Source organism: Salmo trutta, chromosome 1, assembly GCF_901001165.1.
Source record: "Salmo trutta chromosome 1, fSalTru1.1, whole genome shotgun sequence".
Lineage (NCBI taxonomy): Eukaryota > Metazoa > Chordata > Actinopteri > Salmoniformes > Salmonidae > Salmo > Salmo trutta.
This window is the reverse complement of record NC_042957.1, coordinates 37,197,333-37,222,122: the sequence shown is the minus strand read 5'-3', so window position 1 is coordinate 37,222,122 and position 24,790 is coordinate 37,197,333. Positions and strand designations below refer to the sequence as shown.

Below are 24,790 nucleotides of genomic sequence, written 5' to 3'. Positions count from 1 at the left end.
GTTTGAAGGTAGGCCTTGAAATACATCCACAGGTACCCCTCCAATTAACTCAAATTATGTCAATTAGCGTATCGGAAGCTTCTAAAGCCATGACATCATTTTCTGGAATTTTCCAAGCTTTTTAAAGGCACAGTCAACTTAGTGTGTCATGCACAAAGTAGATGTCCGAACCGCCTAGCCAAAACTATAGTTTGTTGACAAGAAATTTGTGGAGTGGTTGAAAAACAAGTTTTAATGACTCCAACCTAAGTGTATGTAAACTTCCGACTTCAACTGTATGTAAGAATGCTGTTCATTGACTATAGTTCAGCATTCTACACCATAGGGCCCTGGGTCTGAACCCCGTCCTGTGCAAATGTGTCCTGGACTTCCTGATTGACTGTCCCCAGGTGGTGAATGTTGGAAAAAACACCTCCAATTCACTAATCCTCAATACAGGGGACCCACAAGGAAGTGTGCCCAGCCCCCTCCTGTACTCCCTGTTCACCCATGACTGTGTGGCCACGCACAAAAGGACTTGAGTTTCTACATACCACAATCACACCATGAGTAGTTAATCATGAAACAAACACCCCATGCCTTTCTTCTTCCCGGAGAGTTCTTTATTCCTGTCTGTTTGATGTACTGAGAACTCAGCTGGTTGTATGAACGGAGACAGTATATCCCGAGAGAGCCATGTTTCTGTGAAACAGAGTATGTTACAATCCCTGATGTCTCTCTGGAAGCAGATCCTCGCCCTGAGCTAGTCTACTTCATTGTCCAGGGACTGAATATTAGCGAGTAAAATACTCGGCAACGATGGATGGTGTGCACGCCTCCTAAGTCAGACTAGAGGGCCACTCCGAATACCTCTTCTCCGCCGACAGTGCTTTGGAGCAGCCTCTGGAATAATCTACCAGTCAAAAGTTTTCGAACACATACTCATTCAAGGCTTTTTCTTTATTTTTACTATTGTCTACATTGTAGAATAAAGGCAAAGAGTAGCTACTTGGAAGAACCTCAAATACAAAATATATTTTTATTTGTTTTACACTTTTTGGTTACTACATGATGATTCCATGTGTTATTTCATAGTTGTGATGTCTTCACTATTATTCTACAATGCAGAAAATAGTAAAAAATAAAGAAAAACCCTTGAATGAGTAGGTGTTCTAAAACTTATAACCGGTAGTGTAAGTACTGGGGAGTACGAACAATGGATCCAATTGGTCACAATGAGTTACCACCGCTCTGATATCCAAAAGTCATTTCCCGGCTGTATGTAATAACACAAAAATAATTATGGACTAATAATGTAAGAAATGACACAAAAAAAATTAAAAATACTTCAAAGGTTGCTTAGGAGCTAGAAGCAGAGCTGCCATATTTGTCAGCACCATTATTTTACCTGGGGAAGAGTTGCAGGGTAGAGGAGAAGAAGAATGTGCTTATTTGAAAGCAATAAAAAAAATGTTTAAATGTAAATGAGTAACTCAGGACGTTTCATTTTTAAAAACTAGCTCTCATGCTAGAAAAAGGTTGGAGACCACTGCTCTAGGGAAATTCTAAAGGCTGATTGAAGACATTTTTACGGAATAAATGTTTCTTTCCAATGACTGTTTTGCTTTTTGAGTATTGATGTGAATATGTGTGTTTGTGTATTGATGTGGATACAGGGCTCATCTGTTAGAGACCTTGGTCTCAGCATGACTCCCAGACAAAATAAAGGTATTTTTTTTTAAAAAGCACACAAATTACTTTCTCAAATGCTAGAGTTTGGCAGTATACCGTATCCCAGAGTATGATTTTCCAATCATGCATTTTAATACATTAAGATTTTTACTTTTTTAAATAAATACCTGCAGTCAATTTGTGCATCAGGCTAATCCCCAAAACAGCTGTTTGAGCCAGTCCGTGTTTGTTTACAAAGCACAACAAGCAAAACGGGAGCATCAAGGGGTGAGTCACTCCTGCAGCGCAACTTAAGTGAGGTGATCATTTACACTTGTATGAAATTGACTACTAACGTTATCTTAATAATTATAAGATGTGTAGCTGGTCAACTAAGATGTGTCAAATAAATTCACTCCAGCTGGTTTTTGCAAACTTGCTAACGTTAGCTTGCAAAATCAAGCTTCTTGGTAACAGCAGCAGAGACAATCCCCTCGTGGATTAAGATACATGCTATGTAATATTTGTTTTGTGCTGTAAACTTTGTTTTGAGATACTTGCATTATGTTATGAGCTGGGTTGTCTTAGTACTAAATGTTTGCATGCGCTCATTAGCATTTACCTATGGCAATTCCTCAGTACATGTTAGGATTTTCTTAGCATTCTGTTAACTGATGTTTTCAGGGCATTTTTTTACCTTTGAAAAAACAAATAGAGCCCCTTGTGTGCAATTCCATATATCCCTGGATGGCACAGGCATGGCATGAAGGTATGGAAATCTGGATATCACCCAATCCTATTCACACAAATACTCACACACCCAGTGTACACTGCCCGATATACAGCCATCAACATCAAACACTACCGTAGTGCAAAAACATCAGCTACTGTAATGCACAGTCAATATCAGCCCACCACTCAAAGATTCAGGAATGACCTGATGGAGACAAATACCGGGAGCCCAAATCCTGTGGAAGAGGCAATCGGCTGACTGCCAACATAACCCCTTCCTAAAACCCAGCAAGGTGGTCGTCATTGCAGCACGCACACAGATTCAAGGACACTTGGGGGCTATTTTGACACCACCAACTCCCCCAGTATCCATGGACATGGTCCTCCTTGCATACTACCTAATACAAACACACAAATGTAACATCATTTGTTAGCCTCTGGTCATTATCAATCTGTAGCATTTTTTATTTTTTACAAAATCCATTGTGTGAATGCCTTGTCTATACTATCAGTATTGTGTTGTAAACATTTTTATAATTGTCTTTGCCGGTTCATTAATCATGTCATTACATAGGTCTAGACTATGTTTTGTTGGCTTTTACCAATTTACCTTTAGTATTCAAATGTTACTGATACATTTATCTGACCGCTATATTTCATACACAACACTATCTCATGTGGCAAACTGTAATGAATCATTTATAGTAGATAGTTACAAAAAAAGATGGTACTGTTTCAAATGGCATATTTTACAGTGATTTCGCAACATTAACAAAATGGGTTGTACTGGTTTAAACAGCAATTATTAGAGTGATGACAAAATTGGTTAGACAAGGTCTGTCTGTGAAGCCGAATCCTCAGAGTAATTACAACAGGTCCATTACATCCTTTGCCTCCTTGAATCCCATATAGACTCCAGTCGGTAAGGGATTTTTGTGGCGAATGGCACAAACAACACATGAAGGCAAGACTCTTCTGTTCCCTCATCCCAGTATTTCTCCCTTCAGTGCCCACTCCAACACCAGTCGATACGCAACCAGCCTGTATTGACTGAACAAATTGTTATTCGTGAGTACCTAGATACAAATAATTTTATAACAAGAAACAATTGGATTCAACAAAAGTCAATAGATTACCTTCTTTACATTTTGTTACTGTGTGCTGGGCCAAGCAATAATCATGTAACTTACTTGATAGACAGCTGTGTAGTCGGTCCTGCAGGTATGGGCTGCTTCTTCTAGTTTACTTTTGAAACATGGAAGAATGTCTCTATAACTCCAGGGTAGATGAGCGCAGAAAAGTCCTTGGGTTTGTTAGACAGTCTCTGGGTGGGATGCTTTCTTCAACGTAGATATCAAGCTCCCCAAATCGATGACAGTAACAATCGGCAGTTGCCATGGGTTGACATGCTCCGCAGTTGCACCACCAGTCCCTTAGACCTGGTTCTCGCCACTGCTCCTGGTCTACCGGCTATGCTGACTCAGCCTCTCTCCGTGCTCTGAAACTGCACAAGTTCCTCCTCAGTAAATTCTGTCTTGAATAAATATGGCTCTGAATAAAAAACCTTATCAAATGTTATTATTATTTGCCAATAAGCAAGAAAGATTGCTACTTTAGCTACTAGAGCACGCAACAGCTGACTGCCTTTTGTTAACAAATCCACACCAAGTCTTACAAGAGAGTACAGGCAAAACCCAAAGCTGTCCATAAATTAGGAAATTAATAGAATCTAATTTCTTAGGATTATCAGTAAAATTACTGAATATATAAAATATTGATTACTATGTATAGCTTTGTAAGACTATGAATGACCAACCACCCAGCTTTGGAGTAGTTAGGAGGGCTATTTCCCTGGTTTTGAGAGGAGCTGGCTAGTAGACTTCCAGCAATTGCGCTAAGCTAACAATATGCTACCTTCAACTTCCTTCAAACTATAAGCAGAGACATAAAAATGATATCCATAAGTTTGTCTGACTCTGGGTAAGTAGGAAATTACCCCAAATACCGAAGTATCCCTTTAAAAATGTATCATGGCTTAATACGTGTTCATATGCCATTTCGTTACTTGAACATGAAAAATGGTTCGGTAGTTGAATTTGTTACTTTCAGTTCTTATGTCAAATGTGTCTCACGGATCAAGTCTGTATCAGTGCAGCCGATGTCCCCCTTACAGCGCGAGCACACAGTACCAGCTCCACTCTCGGCTGCATCGTGTTAGCTAACCACTCATTCTGCAGAGAAGTTTGCACACTTGAACAATGAAACACCGCAGGTAGAAACGGTTCACAAAACATACAAAACACTTCACAATGCAAGAAGATGACGGTTACTTCCAGCTTTGTAGGCTAACTTTTCTTGCTAGCTTACAGCAGAAGCTAACATCAATTCACTACCCTAATCATTTGGCAAACCATGATGTAAAATATGCTAATTGCCACCAAAACTTTATTAATTTACTTAAAAATCGGTCTCTCCCAAAGATGATCTATTGTCTCAGCGAACTGACTGTGTGTAAATAGGGCTCTGACAGCCGCTCCCTCGACCCTCCTGAATTACGTCATTACTTGTTAAAGAGACAGCGCGCATTTTTATAAAATAAGATACTTCTATGCAAATGTTGTTGATCAGTACTAGGGATGACCCCATTTAGTAGAATGGTCGTTTGTTTGGTTGATAGGCTGTTGGTCGACCGAGATTTCTGTAGTCGAGCAGTCGCAATTATTATTTAAAAAATTAAATGGTGCACAAGACACTTGTCTGATTCACGCTGTCTCATTGGTCTAATCCATTGCGGAGGCCACAGGGATGGCACAGTCCATCACTCTAAGACGTGATGCTGAAATTGTATATGGTTATATTGTGCAAAACTAATGGCGCAACACTAATAAATCTAATATTATTTTATAACAAATGCACTTCCTCCCGTGTTGGATAAGGTCTCTGTCCGCAGTTCTGAAACAATCTTCAGTGCACCGTAGAATTAGCGCCTTCCCCTATGTTGCCATGTGTATAATAGAAAAGTTAACAGGCATATTGGGATTGAGAACAACGCGGCGAGGCAGCAGAGGCGAGGAAAAAGCCCTTGATTTAGCCTAATTGTCCTTGATTTAGCCTAAAGAAAATTGAGGATAGTGGAAACCAACTTAATTAGGTCAATAGCCTAGCTGTTATCTGTGCCTGGTTTTATAAGTCATCCATATACAGTACAAGTCGAAAGTTTGTACACCTACTCATTCAAGGGTTTTTCTTTATTTTTACATTGTAAAATAATAGCGAAGACATAAAAACTATGAAATAACACATATGGAATCGTGTAGTAATCAACATTTTAAACAAATTATTCAAAGTAGTCACCCTTTGCCTTGATTACAGCTTTGCATTTACCATATCATATGGAGACAGAAACAAACCATTTACCTTATCATAAGCAGACAATTGCAAATGGTTAAATCCTTCTAATAGAAATTTTAAAAATTGTTACGAATTGAACTTTAATTCAATGAATTAACTCTTCACTTGGGATGATTTCACTGAACAACAAAAGGGAATATTGAATGATCCCCAATGATCCATCGCATCTCCCAAAAACGTTTTCAACATACATCTGTAAAATGATAGTCTAGAAACTAAAGCTTTGGTTTTCTTCCTTTCAGGCTTCCATGTCTTCTCCCTGGACCTTCTCAATGTCCACCTCTTGAACATCAGGCCTCATCTCCACTGTCACTTTCCAACCTTGTTAAGGATGGCTCGCTGTCAGGCTCAAAAAGCCTCAAACTGCCCGGATGGCAACCAATTTTTCAACCCATGTATTGGTCAGCCTGTTGCGTGCTTTGGTGTGTGTGTGTGTGTGTGTGTGTGTGTGTGTGTGTGTGTGTGTGTGTGTGTGTGTGTGTGTGTGTGTGTGTGTTCCCAAACAAGGACCAGTTGCGCTCTGAGCCGGCTGATGTTGGTGAGATTTGGAAGATGGAGGCAACAGGGGAAAGAGCCTCAGATGCACAAAGTCCCTTCCACCAGGTGGCTGATGAGATATGTTGGCACGATTGCCATATTGCATCTCCATCCCAAAGCCCTTGCTTGGAAGTGTACTTTGCCAGACTGCCAAGAACGTTGCCCACATCCAGGCCAAGGTGGCGAGACACGGTGGTGATGACACCATAGGCCTTGTTGATCTCTGCACCAGACAGGATGCTCTTGCCAGCATACTTGGGGTCCAACATGTATGCTGCAGCATGTATAGGCTTCAGGCAGAAGTCTTCACGCTTTTTGATGTATTTCAGAACTGCAGTTTCCTCTGCTTGGAGCAACAGTGAAGTGGGCAGGGCAGTATGGATTTCTTCTCTTAAATCTGCAAGCAGGTTCTGAACATCAGACAGGATGGCACTGTCTCCCTCAATCCGTGCAATGGCTACTGCTATAGGTTTCAGGAGTTTCAGGCTGCTTACAACTCTCTCCCAAAATACATCATCCAGGAGGATTCTCTTGATGGGGCTTTCCATATTGGCAGACTGGGATATGGCCATTTCTTGGAGAGACTCCTTCCCCTCCAGGAGACTGTCAAACATGACAACACCACCCCAACGAGTGTTGCTGGGCAGCTTCAATATGGTGCTCTTATTCTTCTCACTTTGCGAGGTAGATTGCTATAACTTGATGACCCTTCACATACCTAACCATTTTCTTGGCTCTCTTGTAGAGTGTATCTAATGTTTTAGGTGCCGTGATATCCTTGAGGAGCAGATTTAATGCATGAGCAGCACAGCCAATGGGTGTGATGTGAGGGTAGGACTCCTTCACTTTAGACCAAGCAGCCTTCATGTTCGCAGCATTATCTGTCACCAGTGCAAATACCTTCTGTGGTCCAAGGTCATTGATGACTGCCTTCAGCTCATCTGCAATGTACAGACTGGTGTGTCTGTTGTCCCTTGTGTCTGTGCTCTTGTAGAATACTGGTTGAGGGGTGGAGATGATGTAGTTAATTATTCCTTGCCCACGAACAGTCGACCACCCATCAGAGATGATTGCAATACAGTCTGCTTTCTCTATGATTTGCTTGACCTTCACTTGAACTCTGTATCCAGAAAATGAGTAGATAAAGCATGTCTGTTTGAAGGGGTGTATGCTGGGTGAAGAACATTCAGAAATCTCTTCCAATCCACATTGCCTGTGAGCATCAGAGGTGAACCTCCATTGAGTCAAATAAACTTCTGATTCCAGGACTATGAGCTGTTGCTATTGATAAGGTGTCCGATTCATCATTTTCACCTCGAATTGAAGTAGATGGACTTTTGTCAGAGGTTGCTTGTTGTGAGCACTGAGGGAATTTTATGCACTTGGACAGATGATTCTGCATCTTTGTAGCATTCTTCACATATGATTTGCCACAGTATTTGCAAATGTACACAGCTTTTCCTTCAACATTAGCTGCAGTGAAATGTCTCCACATCAGATAGTGCCTGTGGCATTTTCCTGTAAAATTAGAAAAATAAATAAATAAATAAATATATATATATACATACACATACACACAATTCCATGTTCTGATAAATATTTAAGCAGTTAGATTAAACAGCTCCTTTGTAAGAGAACTGTTTTAAAATGAGACATGTATGGAAACAGGTTAGCAGGCTCAAGCAAGCTAAAACCCACATGGTAACAAAACCTAACTAGCAGAAATTGTTAACAAGTTAGAAATGATTTAAAACAAAAACTTTGCTGTAGGCTACTATTTACTAGTTAACAAAAATGTGGTGTCATAAAATATATTCACCCCACCCAGTATTGTATTCAAAACTTACCAGAAAGCATGTAGTCCTTTGCTCAGACAGTGTAGTAATGTGGGCTAAACAGCATCTCATTAGTGTGCAAGATCTTGAGAATCATCTGCACATGTGATGGAAGAATGCACTGTGCATGCAGAGGGTTGCAATTCCATTGAATTGGGGATAATTTAACCAAAATATGCCACAAGACCTAGAATTGCGTTGTGTATCACACAAAAAAAAGGTTCTGTTATAAGCTAACTTTTTTTATGAATTTAAGCAAAATTCCCAGGCTTAACTTCATTCCGGAAATTTACCAGAAAGTTTCCAACCCTAGGTGTGACCACCATTTGCCTCATGCAGCGGGACACATCTCCTCTTTGCATAGAGTTGATCAAGCTGTTGTGTCCTGTGGAACGTTGTCCCACTCCTCTTCACTGGCTGTGCAAAGTTTCTGATATTGGCGGGAACTGGAACACGGTGTCATACACGTCGATCCAGAGCATTCCAAACATGCTCAATGGGTAACATGTCTGGTGAGAATGCAGGCCATGGAAGAACTGGTCCTTTTTTTAGCTGCCAGGAATTGTGTACAGATCCTTTCGACGTCGAGCCGTGCATTATCATGCTGAAACATAGGTAGATGGCGGCGGATGAATGGCACGACAATGGGCTTCAATAACTCTTCACGGTACCTCTGTAAATTAAAATATCCATCGATAAAATGCAATTGTGTTCATTGTTCGTAGCTTATGCCTGGCCATACCATAACCCCACCATGGGGCTTTTCATAATGTTGACATCAAACTGCTCACCCACACGACGCCATACACTGTCTGCAATCTGCCCAGTACAGTTGAAACCGTGATTCATCCTTGTAGAGCCCATTCTCCAAGCATGCAAGTGGCCATCAAAGATGAGCATTTGCCCATTGAATTCGGTTACGACGCCAAGCTGCAGTCAGGTCAAGACCATGGTGAGGACGATGAGCACGCAGATGAGCTTCCCGGAGACGGTTTCTTACAGTTTGTGCAGACATTTTTTGTTGTTGTACAAACCCACAGTTTCACCAGCTGTCTGGGTGGCTAGTCTCAGACCATCCCGCAGGTGAAGAAGCCAGATGTGGAGGTCCTGGGCTGGCATGTTTACACATGGTCTGCGGTTGGGGGGGATGGTTGGATGTACTGTCAAATTCTCTAAAACAATGTTGGTAGAGAAATGAACATTCAATGTTCTGATGGACATTCCTGTAGTCAGCATGCCAATTGAACACTCCCTCAAAACTTGAGACATCTGTGGTATTGTGTTATTTGACAAAAAAACTGCACATTTTAAAGTGACCTTTTATTGTCTCCAGCACAAGGTGCACCTGTGTAATGATCATGCTGCTTAAATCACCTTCGTAATATGCTTATTGATATGCCACACCTGTCAGGTGGATGGATTACCTTGGCAAAGGAGAAATGCTCACTAACAGGGATGTAAACAAATATGTGCACACAAATTTGAGAGAAATAAGCTTCTTGTGCGTATGGACATTTTCTGTGATCTTTTATTTCAGCTCATGAAATATGGGACCAACACTTTACATTTTGCAGTTCTATATTTTTGTTCAGCATATGTTAAAAGTACTCCAACAGGGCCAGCGTATGCTGAACCAGGCGAATGGGAAAAGAGATGCGGAGGAGCAAAAACGAGACATGCCGTGACCCAATTTGCTTCACCCATGATGCACTGCAGGAAATAAACAGTCCCCAAAAAGACTACTGAACACACATAAGTGCAGAGTCTCTGGTCCAGTGGACGCTCCCAGGTCTATAAGCACATACCACTCTTTGAGACCAGTGTTAAATCCCGGTCTGTCTAAATCGTGTTAAAAAACACACAGGAGCCTTAATTGGGGGAGAACATTCATGTGCCACCACAGTATCTTACCAGTTCCATACATACAATAAGATGGATCAATATTGTGTTAAAGTCCAGCTACACCCATTTTCCTAGTTTATTTGGTCCAGCTTTATTTTGGTCTGCATTGGGAGTCTGTTGGTCGAGACGTTGGTGTTTTCTAGTTTCACCCCACTCGTTTGAAGTGACCTAGTTTCGAGGGGAAATAACAAGATCCTACGGAAATATGAACTGGACACCTATTGTACCGTCCAGCACAAATATCTCTGCATAACAGGGAGGCGGCCCTAAAGACAAGGTTTACCCATTCAAGGCAAGGGACAATGTAATAAAGAGAAGAAAACAAATTATTGTCTGTAGCTCTGGGTATTGTTGCACTCCATTGCTCATACGAACCCTAGCAGGAATTCATTTCAGTGAGGGGGTTATAGTCACCCAACCCCCACTCTTGCTGAAATTACTTGTTTGAGGCCATCCTGGGTTATGGATGATAAAACACCCACAACGCCGGGTGACATATCACTTCACAAACAGGGCCTGAGAGGAAGGAAGCAGGCTGGCTCGGTGGCGTGGGAGTGAGTGTTGCCTGGGTAAGGCTGCCTGTTTGCCTGAGGTCATGGAGGGACAGGTTGCAGGAGGGATTGAACCCAGCCACAGCCCCCCAGCCTCTGACTGTCGCCTGGATTGACCCCTCAAATACAACCCGGACATGAGCACTTCCGAGGTCAAATGCCTGATAGAAATTATTAGGAAAGAAAATATGTGCAGTGCGACAACGTCTCAGTCGAGCTGACCGAAACATAAAACAAAAACACTCCCATTACATTGCTGCGTAATGAGTTGCATAAACAGTTCGAAAGGTAGCACGAGATGGTTTAAAAAGGCCCGGGGTTCGATATCTAACGCTGCACTATGAAGTGGAAAGGAGAATAATTTTTTTTTTATATTGCAAGGCAAAAACAAAATGTCACTCTCCTAGAGAAAGAAAAACAGGAAAGGAAATGTTCCAGTAACATCTGATGGCAGCGTGCCTCTGGAGTGCCGGAGAGAGGCCAAGAGGAACGACTTACGGGCCTGAACTACCCCTAGTTAGGCCTAGTTATTTCCTTTACATTCTTGCAAAGCTAATAAAATTGGTACATTTTGTGGCTGGAGAAAGTCACATTTGGAGTGCCCCAAAATCATCTCTTCTCCTCTAGCACATGCCCTGGTGGAATTTTCCAACCCGATAGGAAAACTGTCTGCAACCCACACCGTGATACAGAACACCTGGTGACTCAGTCTGCAGAAGACATATCAGCAAGAAACACTAGGAGGAAATTGAGTAATGGTGGAGATGCAAAGATTTATTGTGTGAGGCTTTGTAAAGCCCTTGGATGATGGATCTCAAAGATAAAGTGTGAGGGATGCTACACATTTCACTGTAGAAGCTCATTTCTTTAAAATGGTACCAGAGGCATATCATTAATTTAGCTGGCTCCTCATCCTAAAATCCTATGAAAGCATTTTGATTCTAAAGTGACCCCCCACCCCCCAAAAGAGTGCAATGTGCAAAAGCGAGACAGCTCGCTCAGACCTTATGAAAATGCAATGTCGAGTCCAGACACTATAGCTCCACAGATGAGTAAACAAATGGAGCAGCACAGACATAACAGCAACAGTCCCTTTCTGCTACTGGCTGATGTCAACACCAATGAGGTCACTGCCTGCCAAAAGTAAATGGGACTGGACCACATAGGGGCCGCCAGACAACCCTGATCGCTCCGGTGCAAGCATTCATGAGGCATCGCTAACTGCAGCCCCACAGTCCCTCCCAAAACTGTTCTCACCGATTTGTGGGTTACACCTACCTGCTCATCCCCTCTGCTTCCGCAATAGGGTAATTGCCATATGTTCAGGAGTTGGGATTCACTAAAGGGTGTTATTCAATCAAAAGCGCTGTTTCATCGATTGGACAAAAACATTTTCTTCCCGTACTGTGAGGAAGGTGAATGAACACCCAATTGGGTAACTTTTTGTTTCACACGTCATTCTCTTGCTAATTATGTAAATTGAAACATGCATTATTGCAGCACAGGCAGACTATTGTTTTGTCTTTCCCCAGACATTCACTGTTGCCAGGTTGGATTGAATATGGCCTCATATTAGTAGAATAATAGAGATTGTGGAAACACTCATTTCAATCCAGTGAGAAAACATTTTGAATGTGAAACCACCATATTGATAGGAGCTGACACAGAAGCTGACTAGAAAATAAACTGTCTATGTAACACTAACTTAGAGATAAAAGCAGACAAGACAACTACGCTACTGATGTTATCTACCAAACCTGGAAAACTATTCTTCTGCCCAACATCTCTGCCCAATATCCTTCTAATCCCCTCCTTCCACCCCCACATCCTATGGCTGATTAACATAGCTCATAACGCCCAGGTAAATGTGACTTCACCACACCTCTAGCAGATTCCTTATGGTGTTTGAGGGGTTTCACGAGTATACTTCCATATCCCCGGCGCCCCGACCCATGTCTTAATAAAACCACTTCCCTTCTAAAAGCAGGAATATCGACTGACTCGGCAGCGGGGTTCTCCTCCCACCAATTACATAAGAGGTCACACCAAACGCAAATAAAAATAGCTACAGCGAACGAGTCTGAAAAGCTGAGGAGCGCAAGAGGGGAGGTAAGGATGGAGGGATGACATTTTTTTGCTGTACAAACTAAGGTGCTCATTGTCTGAATTAAGGTCCTGAGTTGTCTGGGTTTGTCAGTGTATTTTAATCTAGGATAGCGCTGCAGTGGATAGTCACCGTTTTGGGGGCTCCTGACCAATTCTGTTATTTTGTGGGTTTTTTTATGCTGATCTTAACTTTTTTTGTACATAATGTCTCCGCAATCATTTCCTAAGACCGAAAACAGCTTCTGGACATCAGAACAGCGATCGGTATCCTCGATTTGGATGAAAATGTTAACTTCAACGAGGCGGCAGCTCTGGACTTTCTGCTTTCTTGGGACCAGGCCCTAATCACCGGGACTCGAAAGAGGAAGCGGCAGCGAAAGTGTGGCAAGCGAGGTGGCATCCTGACGAGACCATGTCAGCAAGCAAATAGAACAGAGGGCAATGGCGGTCTATTTGTGACTTGCAGTCACTGGAGAACTCATGCCAAAATCCTACGAGAGCATTCCTGTTTTGCATTCTGAAGTGACCCCCACCCCCCCCCCAAAATATCATGATCAGCTCCTTTATTTTACTGACACTGAGCGAGAGGTTGTTGTCCTGGCACCACACTGCCAGGTCTGACCTTATCATCATCGGTGATCAGTCCTACCACCATTGTGTCGTCAGCAAACTTAATGAAGTCATGCACGGCCACACAGTCGTCGGTGAACGGGGAACAGGAGGGGGCTGAGGGGCCCCCTTGGCGGATGTGTTGTTGCCTACCCTTACCGCCTGGGGGCGGCCTGTCAGGAAGTACCGGATCCAGTTGCAGAGGGAGGTGTTCAGACTCTTGAACTTGAAGGGGACTATGGTGTTGAATGCTGAGCCGTAGTCAATGAACAGCATTCTTACATGGGTATTCCTTTTGTCCAGGTGGGTGAGGGCAGCAGCAAAGATTCCACCCAAGCCTTTGCACGAGCCAAATTGCTCACAGCTCCCGGGGAGGAGACAATGCCTGTCACCTGCAAACGACGAGATTTTAGGAAGTGTGTTAAGCTTGTGAAAGTGGCAAAGATTTGTGTCGACTGAAATCCAACTGATTCCATTGTGTGAAAATGCACACTAGAGGGTTGCATTCCCGTGGGATGCCCTCAGGACCTGCAGATTCTATGACTGCGGCACGGTTTGCATTTTTCATGTCGCAGGCGAGAGGTCAGAGATTATTTGGAAATGCGCAGTCTTACACGAACTGGCACATTATTGGGCTGGCGTTCGCATTGCCTTCATTGTTGTTGTTCTCCTTACAAATAAACTTTGGACATGTATGGGTTCCTATCAAAGTGCCTTAAAACCCAGAGAATCAATATTTTATCTGTATACATGCATACATACATAAACTCAGCAACAACAAAAAAAGTCCTCTCACTGTCAACTGCATTTATTTTCATTAAACTTAACATGTGTAAATATTTGTGTGAACATAAGATTCAACAGACAAACTGAACAAGTTCCACAGACATGTGACTAACAGAAATGGAATAATGTGTCCCTGAACAAATCAAAAGTAACAGTCAGTATCTGGTGTGGCCACCAACTGCATTAAGTACTGCAGTGGATCTCCTCCTCATGGACTGCACCAGATTAGCCAGGTCTTGCTGTGAGATGTTAACCCACTCTTCCACCAAGGCACCTGCAAGTTCCTGTACATTTCTGGGGGGGGGGGGGGGGGGGGGGGAGATCCGGGCTCTTCGCTGGCCATGGCAGAACACTGGCATTCCTGTCTTGCAGGAATTCACGCACAGAACGAGCAGTATGGCTGTAACGCACAGCATTGAGATTCCCTGTAACGCACAGCATTGAGATTGCCTGCAATGACAACAAGCTCAGTCCGATGATGCTGTGACACACCGCCCCAGAACATGACGGACCCTCTACCTCCAAATCGATCCCGCTCCAGTGTACAGGCCTCGGTGTAACGCTCATTCCTTCGACGATAAACACGAATCTGACCATCACCCCTGGTGAGACAAAACCGCAACTCGTCAGTGAAGAGCACTTTTTGCCAGTCCTGTCTGGTCCAGCGATGGTGGGTTTGTGCCCATAGGTGACGTTGTTGCCAGTGCTGTCTGGTGAAGAACTGCCTTACAACAGGCCTACAAGCCCTCAGTCCAGCCTCTCTCAGCCTATTGCGGAAAGTCTGAGCACTGATGGGGAGATCGTGCGTTCCTGGTGTAACTCGGGCAGTTGTTGTTGCCATCCTGTACCTGTCCCGCAGGTGTGATGTTCGGATGTACCGATCCTGTGCAGGTGTTGTTACACTTGGTCTGCCACTGTGAGGATGATCAGCTGTCCGTCCTGTCTCCCTGTAGCGCTGTCTTAGGCGTCTCACAGTACGGACATTGCAATTTATTGCGCTGGCCACATCTGCAGTCCTCATGTCTCCTTGCAGCATGCCTAAGGCACGTTCACGCAGATGAGCAGGGACCCTGGGCCTATTTCTTTTGGTGTTTTTCAGAGTCAGTAGAAAGGCCTCTTTAGTGTCCTAAGTTTTCATAACTGTGACCTTAATTGCCTACCGTCTAATGCTGTTAGTGTCTTAACGACCGTTCCACAGGTGCATATTCATTAATTATTTCTGGTTCATTGAACAAGTATGGGAAACAGTGTTTAACTTCATTAGCATACTGGTTTTTGTCTGAAATTTCGGATGACTGACGTGCCCAAAGTAAACTGCCTGTTACTCAGGCCCAGAAGCTAGGATATGCATATACTTGGTAGCATTGGATAGAAAACACTGAATTTTCTAAAACTGTTTAAAAAACAATTCTGCGAGTACAACAGAACTGATATGGCAGGCGAAAACCCGAGAAGGTCACAGGCCATTTCAGTGCTTGCGTATTGGAAATACAAATAGATAGGACCCAGATTGCAGTTCCTATGGCTTCCACTAGATGTCAAAAGTCTTTAGAAAGGGTTTCAGGCTTGTTTTTTGAAAAATTAACAAGTAGTTGGAAGAACTACAAGGTGTTTCTCAGAAAAAAGTGGTCTTGTTGGCGAGTGAATGAACATGAACATACTATTCTCCGTCTTAAATATTATCGTTTATTTAGATATTAGAGTACCTGAGGATTAATTAGAAACATCGTTTGACTTGTTTCGATGAACTTTAACTGGTAACTTTTTGGATTCGTTTGTATGCATGTTGAAAGAGTGGATCAATGAGATCATTGGCGCCAACTAAACAGACTTTTTTGGATATAAAGGACTTTATCGAACAAAACAACCATTCATTGTATAGCTGGGACCCTTGGGATTGCAAACAGAGGAAGACCTTCAAAAGGTATGTGATTTATTTAATCACCATTTGTGATTTTGTGACGCCTGTGCTGGTCGAAAAATAATTTTGGTGTGGGGCGCTGTCCTCAGAATTGCATGGTACGCTTTCACCGTAAAACCTTTTTGAAATCTGACAATGTGGTTGGTTTAACAAGAAGTTAAGCTTTTAAATGATGTATGACACTTGTATTTTCATGAATGTTTAATATTACGATTTTTGTATTTTGAATTTCGCTCTCTGCAATTTCACCGGATGTTGTCGTAGGTGTCCCGCTAGCGGTTCATGCGCCAAAAATAGGTTATTTAACCCTTTACAATGATCTGTGAAGTTATTCGGATTTTTACGAATTATCTTTGTAAGACAGGGTCAGAGCTTACATACATACGGGAAAAAAAAGCCAGTTCAAAAAACCATTGGGAATTGTGTTCCCGCAGGACAAAATGCAAAACTTGTTTCTTTCAAGACATTACAATGAACACATATCTCCAAGGGCCCTGGCTCCTATACCATCCCTGTCACGATGCCCTGAGCGGAGATGTGGAGGAGGGTGTGACATGAGACTGATAGTGCACCGAGGAGGCAGTAACAGATTGGTAAGGCTTAGCATGGTACATTGCCAGTCTGACTGCAGGCTGCCAGCAAAGCTGCCACGGCTCCACGCAGTTATCTAGTTGGCACCGTTCCCTGAAGGACACTTGTGCATTATAGACGGAGCCTACTCCGGCTCCGATCCTCATGGAAGGAACGGGACAGCATGGTGTCCCCTCAGCTACCTTTGCATATGGAGGTTTGTCCATTTCGAGTCAGTGATTGGTGTATTGGGCAGAGGCTCTCTGGCTACTGTTAGCTACAGTTTGTGTTTAAGACCACTTCATCACTCAGACTGCTGGCTTGCTTCTGAAGCTAAGCAGGGTTGGTCCTGGTCAGTCCCTGGATGGGAGACCAGATGCAGCTGGAAGTGGTGTTGGACGGCCAGTAGGAGGCACTCTTTCCTCTGGTCTAAAGAATATCCCAATGCCCCAGGGCAGTGATTGGGGACACTGCCCTGTGTAGGGTGCCGTCTTTCGGATGGGACATTAAACGGGTGTCCTGACTCTGAGGTCATTAAAGATCCCATGGCACTTATTGTAAGAGTAGGGGTGTTAACCCCGGTGTCCTGGCTAAATTCCCAATCTGGCCCTCAAACCATCACGGTTACCTAATAATCCCCAGTTTACAATTGGCTCATTCATCACTCTCCTCTCCCCTGTAACTATTCCCCAGGTCGTTGCTGTAAATGAGAACGTTTTCTCAGTCAACTTACCTGGTAAAATAATAGATAAATAAATACAAATTTAAAAAAAGAGGCCTGTTTGCTTTGGTTGCCAACCCAGAAAGCAGTGGGCTCCTGATGAAGTGGCAAGCACACAGGTGGAGACTGAGAAACTAGAGAGAGCAGCATGACGCTGGCCCCCTCTCCCTCATAGTCCCCTCCTCCCTCCACCCATCCCGTATACCCACAGTCTGAGCCACGGGCTGTCAATTGGCCAATGAATGGAAAACTAACTGAATCGATAGCCTGTGCTGGCTAATTATAGAGGTTGGTGGGGTGGATGAACATCATCAGTCTGACACTGGCCTCAATGTGACAGTCTGATCTGTATAGCTGCAAGGAAAGGCGACAGGACAGGACAGCAGCCGCAGTCTGGTAAAGAGCCACCCAAGGGCACCATAGCAAGGTCTACTACAGTTCCAAGCGGATCTCAGAAAATAGATATACTTTTCTAGTTGTATATATATGATATTACCAGTTGACATAGGTCCTAATATTGGTTTAGGGTTACTCTGCCACAAAACATTGGGGGGGGAAAAAGTTCTGATGTCCAAGTTAAATAAATGTCCAGAAAGACGCACCTCATTTGTTGCCTTTAACTCTTTTGTGGGCCAGCAGGTGTGTTTTAGCGTCAGCTCATTCCAGTTTCATCAGAGCATAATTATAAAATAGGCCTTGAGGAGGGAATTTGGGTACTGTGTGCACTAGGCCCTCCAACCATCCAATGGGTCAATGGCCCCACTTCCCTTCCCTTTCCCCACTACAGCCCAAACCCCAGCCCCTTCTCCTTGGAAAGTTGTTGCTTCTCTTTCCATGTTGGCAGGGCCAACCCTCTTCTTTCGCCAGCCACCCATTTGGATTTCTCCTCCGAGGCTATTATTAGCAGCCTCTGAAATTCAAGTCTACCGAGGGTTCCTCTAACAGCCACCACTTTACCCCCTACCTCCCATCATGCAGTGGGGCACAACGACAGACCTTTAAGGGGGTAGGGACTCTGCACCTCAGCTCAAACTAATGCAGAGTCCTCTGTGAAGTTAGTAACACACTCTGAAATGAAGCTAGTTATGTCACCAAGACACGGACTGTGGTGTGTAGCACCCACTATGACAAGGTGTCAAGAACTCATAGGGAATCAGATGAATTAGCTATAATTGTGCGTTTCGCAACAAAAATTGTTTCAATGGCTACTCAATGAAGGGAAGTCCCATACACTCACAGGCACCTCCATCAATATAGAAACAAGACTCATTTTATAATACATAATGAATATAGGGCATAAAAAAGTGTTTTACTAATGCTTTTCACTGCATACAGCTTTCAAAGTGGGAATATTACATGCAGGCCTAATGATATCCCCATCATCCACAACCAGAGAATGCACTAATGTGGAAATAACGTTGGAGAAGGATGTGTACATTTCAATAGGGAGACAAGACAGGTTTTTCCTTTTACCTTTTGAAGACTGGTAGGATTCAGTTGTGTCTTGTCAATGATTTTAATGGCAACCTATCAAGAAAGAGTAAAGGAAAACAATCAATCCTGTAGCAGCCACTCCTAAAGAATTGGCAAGCCTGTAAACGGGCCACCAATGACAAACATGTTTCTCAGAATGCATAGTTGCAATTTTAGAGTGTGTAAAGCATTGCCTCTAGGAGAACAGCGAGGGCTGGAGGGGGTCTCTATACAATTTGCTTCAGTTTGTCTAGTTTGTTAAGTTTAAGTTTCATTTACAGCATTGAAAGCACAGTATATCTAGTTCAATTTCCCTATTACTCTCAGGCCATTAACTTGCATTTTGTTTGTTTCACCAATGACCAAAATGCAATTACATTGACTATTGTTATGATTAGTGCAGTGCGTTGGCCCTTGACTTTTCAGGTACAGGAAGGGTGAGGTGGCCGGTATTAGCTAAGCCCACAAACAAACTTTGTGAAAATAACTTCCTCCATAAAGTACAAACAATTCTACTTTACTGTATTATATTATATTCTACCCAAACAATTAGATAATGCACAAACATGGCAGGTGCCTCCGGAGTCTGATGGGGTCTCACCTCTCTGCCCGTGAGGATGTGGCGTGCCAGCTTGACCTTGGCGAAGTTTCCCTTGCCGATGGTTTTGAGCAGCCGATAGTTTCCGATGTGCGGCTGCTCGTCGGCACACGAGGCAATAGAGTTCTGGCAGCGGGAGCCCGAGCGGCCGGGTCGCGTGGTAACCTCATTGCGCCCATCAGCGTGTGAGGTGTGCTGTGGACAGAAGATAAGTCTCGTGTCAAAGGGGGGAGGGGACATTGATCTTGCACAGACAGGCAGCAGCAAGGCAGCTTATAACTTGACACAATCAAAAGCCAAAGCTAGAAAAGGTACAATTTTCCTTGCCTAGAGGGCATTGATCAGAGCTGAACTTATCAATAGACATTCAAACAATCACTATGGGTAGAGCCGTAGTTCAGTGGTAACACTTCCCGGCACGTGTCACATCTGGGTCGTTTCAGCAAGCAATGACACCCACCATCTCAGATTGTTTTGACATAGATTCTGTAGTTCGAAACTGATAACATAAGCATTCCAGAAACATTACTTTGTTTAAATATAATTTGATCTCTTGAGAAATTAATCTAATTGACTGCACCCAAATTGGCCAGTTTAATTGATAGGATTCATATTATACTTAATTATAGTACCTGACGTCCGATTTGGACTAAACTTTTTTCTAACAATGAACAAGACATGAGGAATCCAAAGATGTGGTCAAAAGCCATCCATGGACCCCATTCCCCCACCCCAACAACGAGTATTTAATCATACATGTTTGAAAAGTAGCATGGAGCTGCGTCTCAGAGTACTGTTTCTTCTTCTTCTTCTGCTGATGTAATATATTCTTAGAAAAACAAATCAGTTGCTGGAATTGTAACGCCATGGTCATTTCATGCGTAACAGTTGAAAAGAACAGAGAAAAGTCTAAGTTGGATCTGTTTGAACTGACCTATGACAGAAAAGACAAAGGACTTTGCAGCAGCACGGTGTGTTCACAGAGGGTCCAACGTTCGTGCTGCGTGGGGATGTTTTTCCCCCCCTGATTGAAATGGTTGGGTTTATGTACCATCTTACATCCTGATATTACCAGGTTCTGACCACTAGATGGTAAGGTTCTTGCGGTTAGGTGATAATTATTTAACTTGTTAAATTCAGAGCGGTTGTTTTGGGCCTGGTACCGGGTTTGCGGAGCTTAAGTATCCACGCCGTCAATGTCGGTCAGAAAATAGAAAGTGACATCCTTCGAATGCTACAGAACTTATCTTTTTGGAAATTGCGCTCAAATCTTACTGCTAGCGAAGTCATGAGAATGCTCCCACCACCACACAGGTCATAAATCATACACTATGGTCATATTCATAGAGTATACAATGTAGATGGTTTTTTTTCTCCTGTTGACATATCACCATTGGTAAGGATTGCAAAGGATACAAACATACAGGCATTAGCATGAGTTGACATAAGGATAAGAAAGTACTGGTGAGTAAATCATATCAGCACTGCCTGGTAATGAGGGTAGAGATTGCTAAATGTTTGAAAAGCCATTAGTATTAAAGAATGAGCAAAGCAGTCTTGTGAGCATGTGGCTGCACGCACAAACTTGACATTGAGAAACCTTCCCACGGTATAATACCTCATCTAGAGAAACCTTCCCGCGGTATAATACCTCATCTAGAGAAACATTCCCACATTGTAATAACTCATCTAGAACAGACTTATTTCAGAAAACAGACCTTGAACAGACTCAAAATAGCACGGCAAGTCGTACCGAAGCGCCAAGTCTAGGTCCAAAAGGTTTCTTAACAGCTTCTGTTAACAGCTAATCAAAATGGCTACCCGGACTATGTGCATTGTCCCCCCATTTTTACGCTGCTGCTACTCTCTGTTTATTATCCATGCAGTCACTTTACCTCTACCTACATGTACAAATTACCTCAACTAACCTGTGCCCCCGCACATTGACTCTTTACCAGTACCCGCTGTATTTAGCATCGCTACTGATATTTTATTGTTGCTCCATAATTATTATGTTATTTTTATATTGTGCTTATTTATTTTTGACTTCAGTTTCAGTAAATACTTTAACACATTTTTCTTAATTGCATTGTTGGTTAAGGGCTTGTAAGTAAGCGTTCCACTGCAACATCTACACGTGTTGTATTCGGCACGTGACAAATACAATTTGATATAGCTTAAGAGCCAATGTCTTTAAGGGACGTTTTCATATTGAAATTGATTGTATAGATTTCTTAGCGATGAGGGGGGAAGAAAGAAAAAATAACTTTAAGTAAAAGGCATGTTTAGATGTGGATACCCATACATCACCCAACAACATTCTCAGAATCAATTCCATTTTTACAGCAATCAATCCAGGTATACAATGTCTTATCTTCACATAAGTTCGATGTCAATCCATTTATTGACTGACTGTCTAACTAACCAACCAACCGTGTGCAGTATGGCATTGCTATCAACTGATGAGATCCCCATGTAGATTGACCTTGACTGAGATTAGTTTTGTCTTGGAGGCAGAACTGAGCAGTGTCCGATAGATAGGCAACAAATATGAGATTGAGCCTCACCATGGTGTTTTCCTCTACTCTGAAAGCCCTACTCACAGTTGAATTGTCAACTAGTACAGCGTGTATAACTTTGGAATGGGTTAATGTACAGTGCCTATAGAAAGTCTACACCTCATTTGGATTAAATGTGGGATTTTTTTGTCAACAATCTACATAAAATACTCAGTCAAAGCGGAATAAAGAATTTTATTTTGGGGGGATTCATACCTTGATTGGATAAGTATTTTACCCCAGAGTCAATACATGTTAGAAAACACCTTTGGCAGCAATTACAGCTGTGAGCTTTCTTGGGTAAGTCTCATAAGAGCTTTGCACACCTGTATTGTGCAATATTTGCCCATTATTCAAGCTCTGTCAAGGTGTTGGGGATAATGGCTGAACCTCAATTTTGAAGTCTTACAATAGATTTTCAAGCAGATTTAAGTAGAAACTGTAACTTGGCCACTCAGGAACATTCACTGTCTTCTTGGTAAGCAACTCCAGTGTACATTTGGCTTTGTGTTGTTGATGGAAATGCAGGAAATAATTGTTGGTTGAATTGAACAGTTTAAAACAATCAGATTGGACAAATTCCCTTTGAAATCACTTAGAATGTACAATTGTGGCCAAAAGTTGAGAACGACACAAATATTAACTTTCAAAGTCTGCTGCCTCAGTTTGTACGATGGCAATTTGCATAAACTCCAGAATGTTATGAAGAGTGCTCAGATGAATTGCAATTAATTGCAAAGTCCCACTTTGCCATGCAAATGAACTGAATCCCCCCAAAAAACATTTCCACTGCATTTCAGCCCTGCCACAAAAGGACCAGCTGACATCATGTCAGTGATTATCTCATTAACACAGGTGTGAGTGTTGACAAGGACAAGGCTGGAGATCACTCTGTCATGCTGATTGAGTTTGAATAACAGACTGGAAGATTCAAAAGGAGGGTGGTGCTTGGAATCATTGTTCTTCCTCTGTCAATCATGGTTACCTGCAAGGAAACACGTGCCGTCATCACTGCTTTGCACAAAAAGGGCTTCACAAGCAAGGATATTGCTGCCAGTAAGATTGCACCTAAATCAACCATTTATCGGATCATCAACAACTTCAAGGAGAGCGGTTCAATTGTTGTGAAGAAGGCTTCAGGGCACCCAAGAAGGTCCAGCAAGCGCAAGGACCGTCTCCTAAAGTTGATTGAGCTGCGGGATCGGTGCACCACCAGTACAGAGCTTGCTCAGGAATGGCAGCAGGCAGGTGTGAGTGCATCTGCACGCACAGTGAGGCAAAGACTTTTGGAGGATGGCCTGGCGTCAAGAAGGGCAGAAAATAAGCCACTTCTCTCCAGGAAAAACATCAGGGACAGACTGATATTCTGCAAAAGTTACAGGGATTGGACTGCTGAGGACTGGGGTAAAGTCAATTTCTCTGATGAATCCCTTTCTGATTGTTTGGGGCCTCCGGAAAAAAGCTTGTCCTGAGAAGACAAGGTGAGCGCTACCATCAGTCCTGTGTCATGCCAACAGTAAAGCATCCTGAGATCATTCATGTGTGGGGTTGCTTCTCAGCCAAGGGAGTGGGCTCACTCACAATTTTGCCTAAGAACACAGCCATGAATAAAGAATGGTACCAACACATCCTCCGAGAGCAACTTCTCCCAACCATCCAGGAACAGTTTGGTGACGAACAATGCCTTTTTCAGCATGATGGAACACCTTGCCATAAGGCAAAAGTGATAACTAAGTGGTTCGGGGAACAAAACATCGATATTTTGGGTCCATGGCCAGGGAACTCCCCAGACTTTAATCCCATTGAGAACTTGTGGCCAATCCTCAAGAGGCGGGAGGACAAACAAAAACCCACAAATTCTGACAAACTCCAAGCATTGATTATGCAAGAATGGGCTGCCATCAGTCAGGATATGGCCCAGAAGTTAATTGACAGCATGCCAGGGCGGATTGCAGAGGTCTTGAAAAAGAAGGGTCAACACTGCAAATATTGACTCTCTGCATCAACTTCATGTAATTTGCAATAAAAGCCTTTGACGCTTATGAAATGCTTGTAATTATATTTCAGTATTCCATAGTAACATCAAACATCAAAAATATCTAGACATTGAAGCAGCAAACTTTGTGAAAATGTATATTTGTCATTCTCAAAACTTTTGGCCACGACTGTATATGTTGCCACTGTAGGGTCACGCACTACTAAAAACCAGTTTAGAACTTTCATTATTCAAAAACATGAAGGAAAAAGGAAACCGCACACTGCTCTTGATAGTATCACTGATATTTAATAAGCTTACGTATCGGCCTAACGGCCTTCGTCAGAGCTTTTTCAGTGTGCGGTTTCCTTTTTTCTTCATCCTGTTTCAACTGTTGCCATGCACCTGTAATAAGATTGTTCAGATGTGCGAGTGCCTTTTGAATTTTGTATTATTCAAAAACATAAAATACCGTAAAAAAATGTGAAACAGTGATATTTTGGCCATATTGCCCAGCCCTAGTTTCCATCATGTCATGCAGCTCAATTCAAAAGGACAACTGCATCCTTGAAGTTTCTTGGTGGTTTAATACAGTGCATTCAGAAAGTATTCAGACCTCTTGATTTTTACACATTGTTACGTTACAGCCTTACTCTAAAATTGTTCATTCAGTATTGTTGTAATTGTCATTATTACAAATTATATATATATATATACACACTGCTCAAAAAAATAAAGGGAACACTTAAACAACACATCCTAGATCTGAATGAAAGAAATAATCTTATTAAATACTTTTTTCTTTACATAGTTGAATGTGCTGACAACAAAATCACTCAAAAATAATCAATGGAA

The 24,790-nt window shown here is 42.6% G+C and overlaps 1 protein-coding gene and 1 long non-coding RNA gene across 12 annotated transcripts in view; both read right to left on the bottom strand.

The window, feature by feature from the left end:
- Window positions 1–24,790, bottom strand: part of LOC115195396 (MAP/microtubule affinity-regulating kinase 3) — a 110,987-nt gene that overhangs the window by 72,454 nt on the left and 13,743 nt on the right. For all 10 annotated transcript variants that reach the window (XM_029755218.1, XM_029755250.1, XM_029755226.1 and 7 more), the window contains exons 2-3: window positions 19,406–19,597; window positions 18,805–18,858 (exon numbers count right to left, since the gene is read on the bottom strand). In XM_029755218.1, the coding sequence (XP_029611078.1) occupies window positions 18,805–18,858; window positions 19,406–19,597 (246 nt within the window). The remainder of the gene's footprint in view (window positions 1–18,804; window positions 18,859–19,405; window positions 19,598–24,790) is intronic.
- LOC115195449 (uncharacterized) lies at window positions 2,823–5,604 on the bottom strand. Of its 2 annotated transcripts, XR_003878697.1 has the most exons (3): window positions 4,379–5,604; window positions 3,573–3,886; window positions 2,823–3,432 (listed from the first exon to the last, which is right to left on the bottom strand). It is a non-coding gene; the product is annotated as an uncharacterized LOC115195449 (long non-coding RNA). The 2 variants fall into 2 exon arrangements; XR_003878696.1 differs by having other exon boundaries at window positions 3,573–5,299.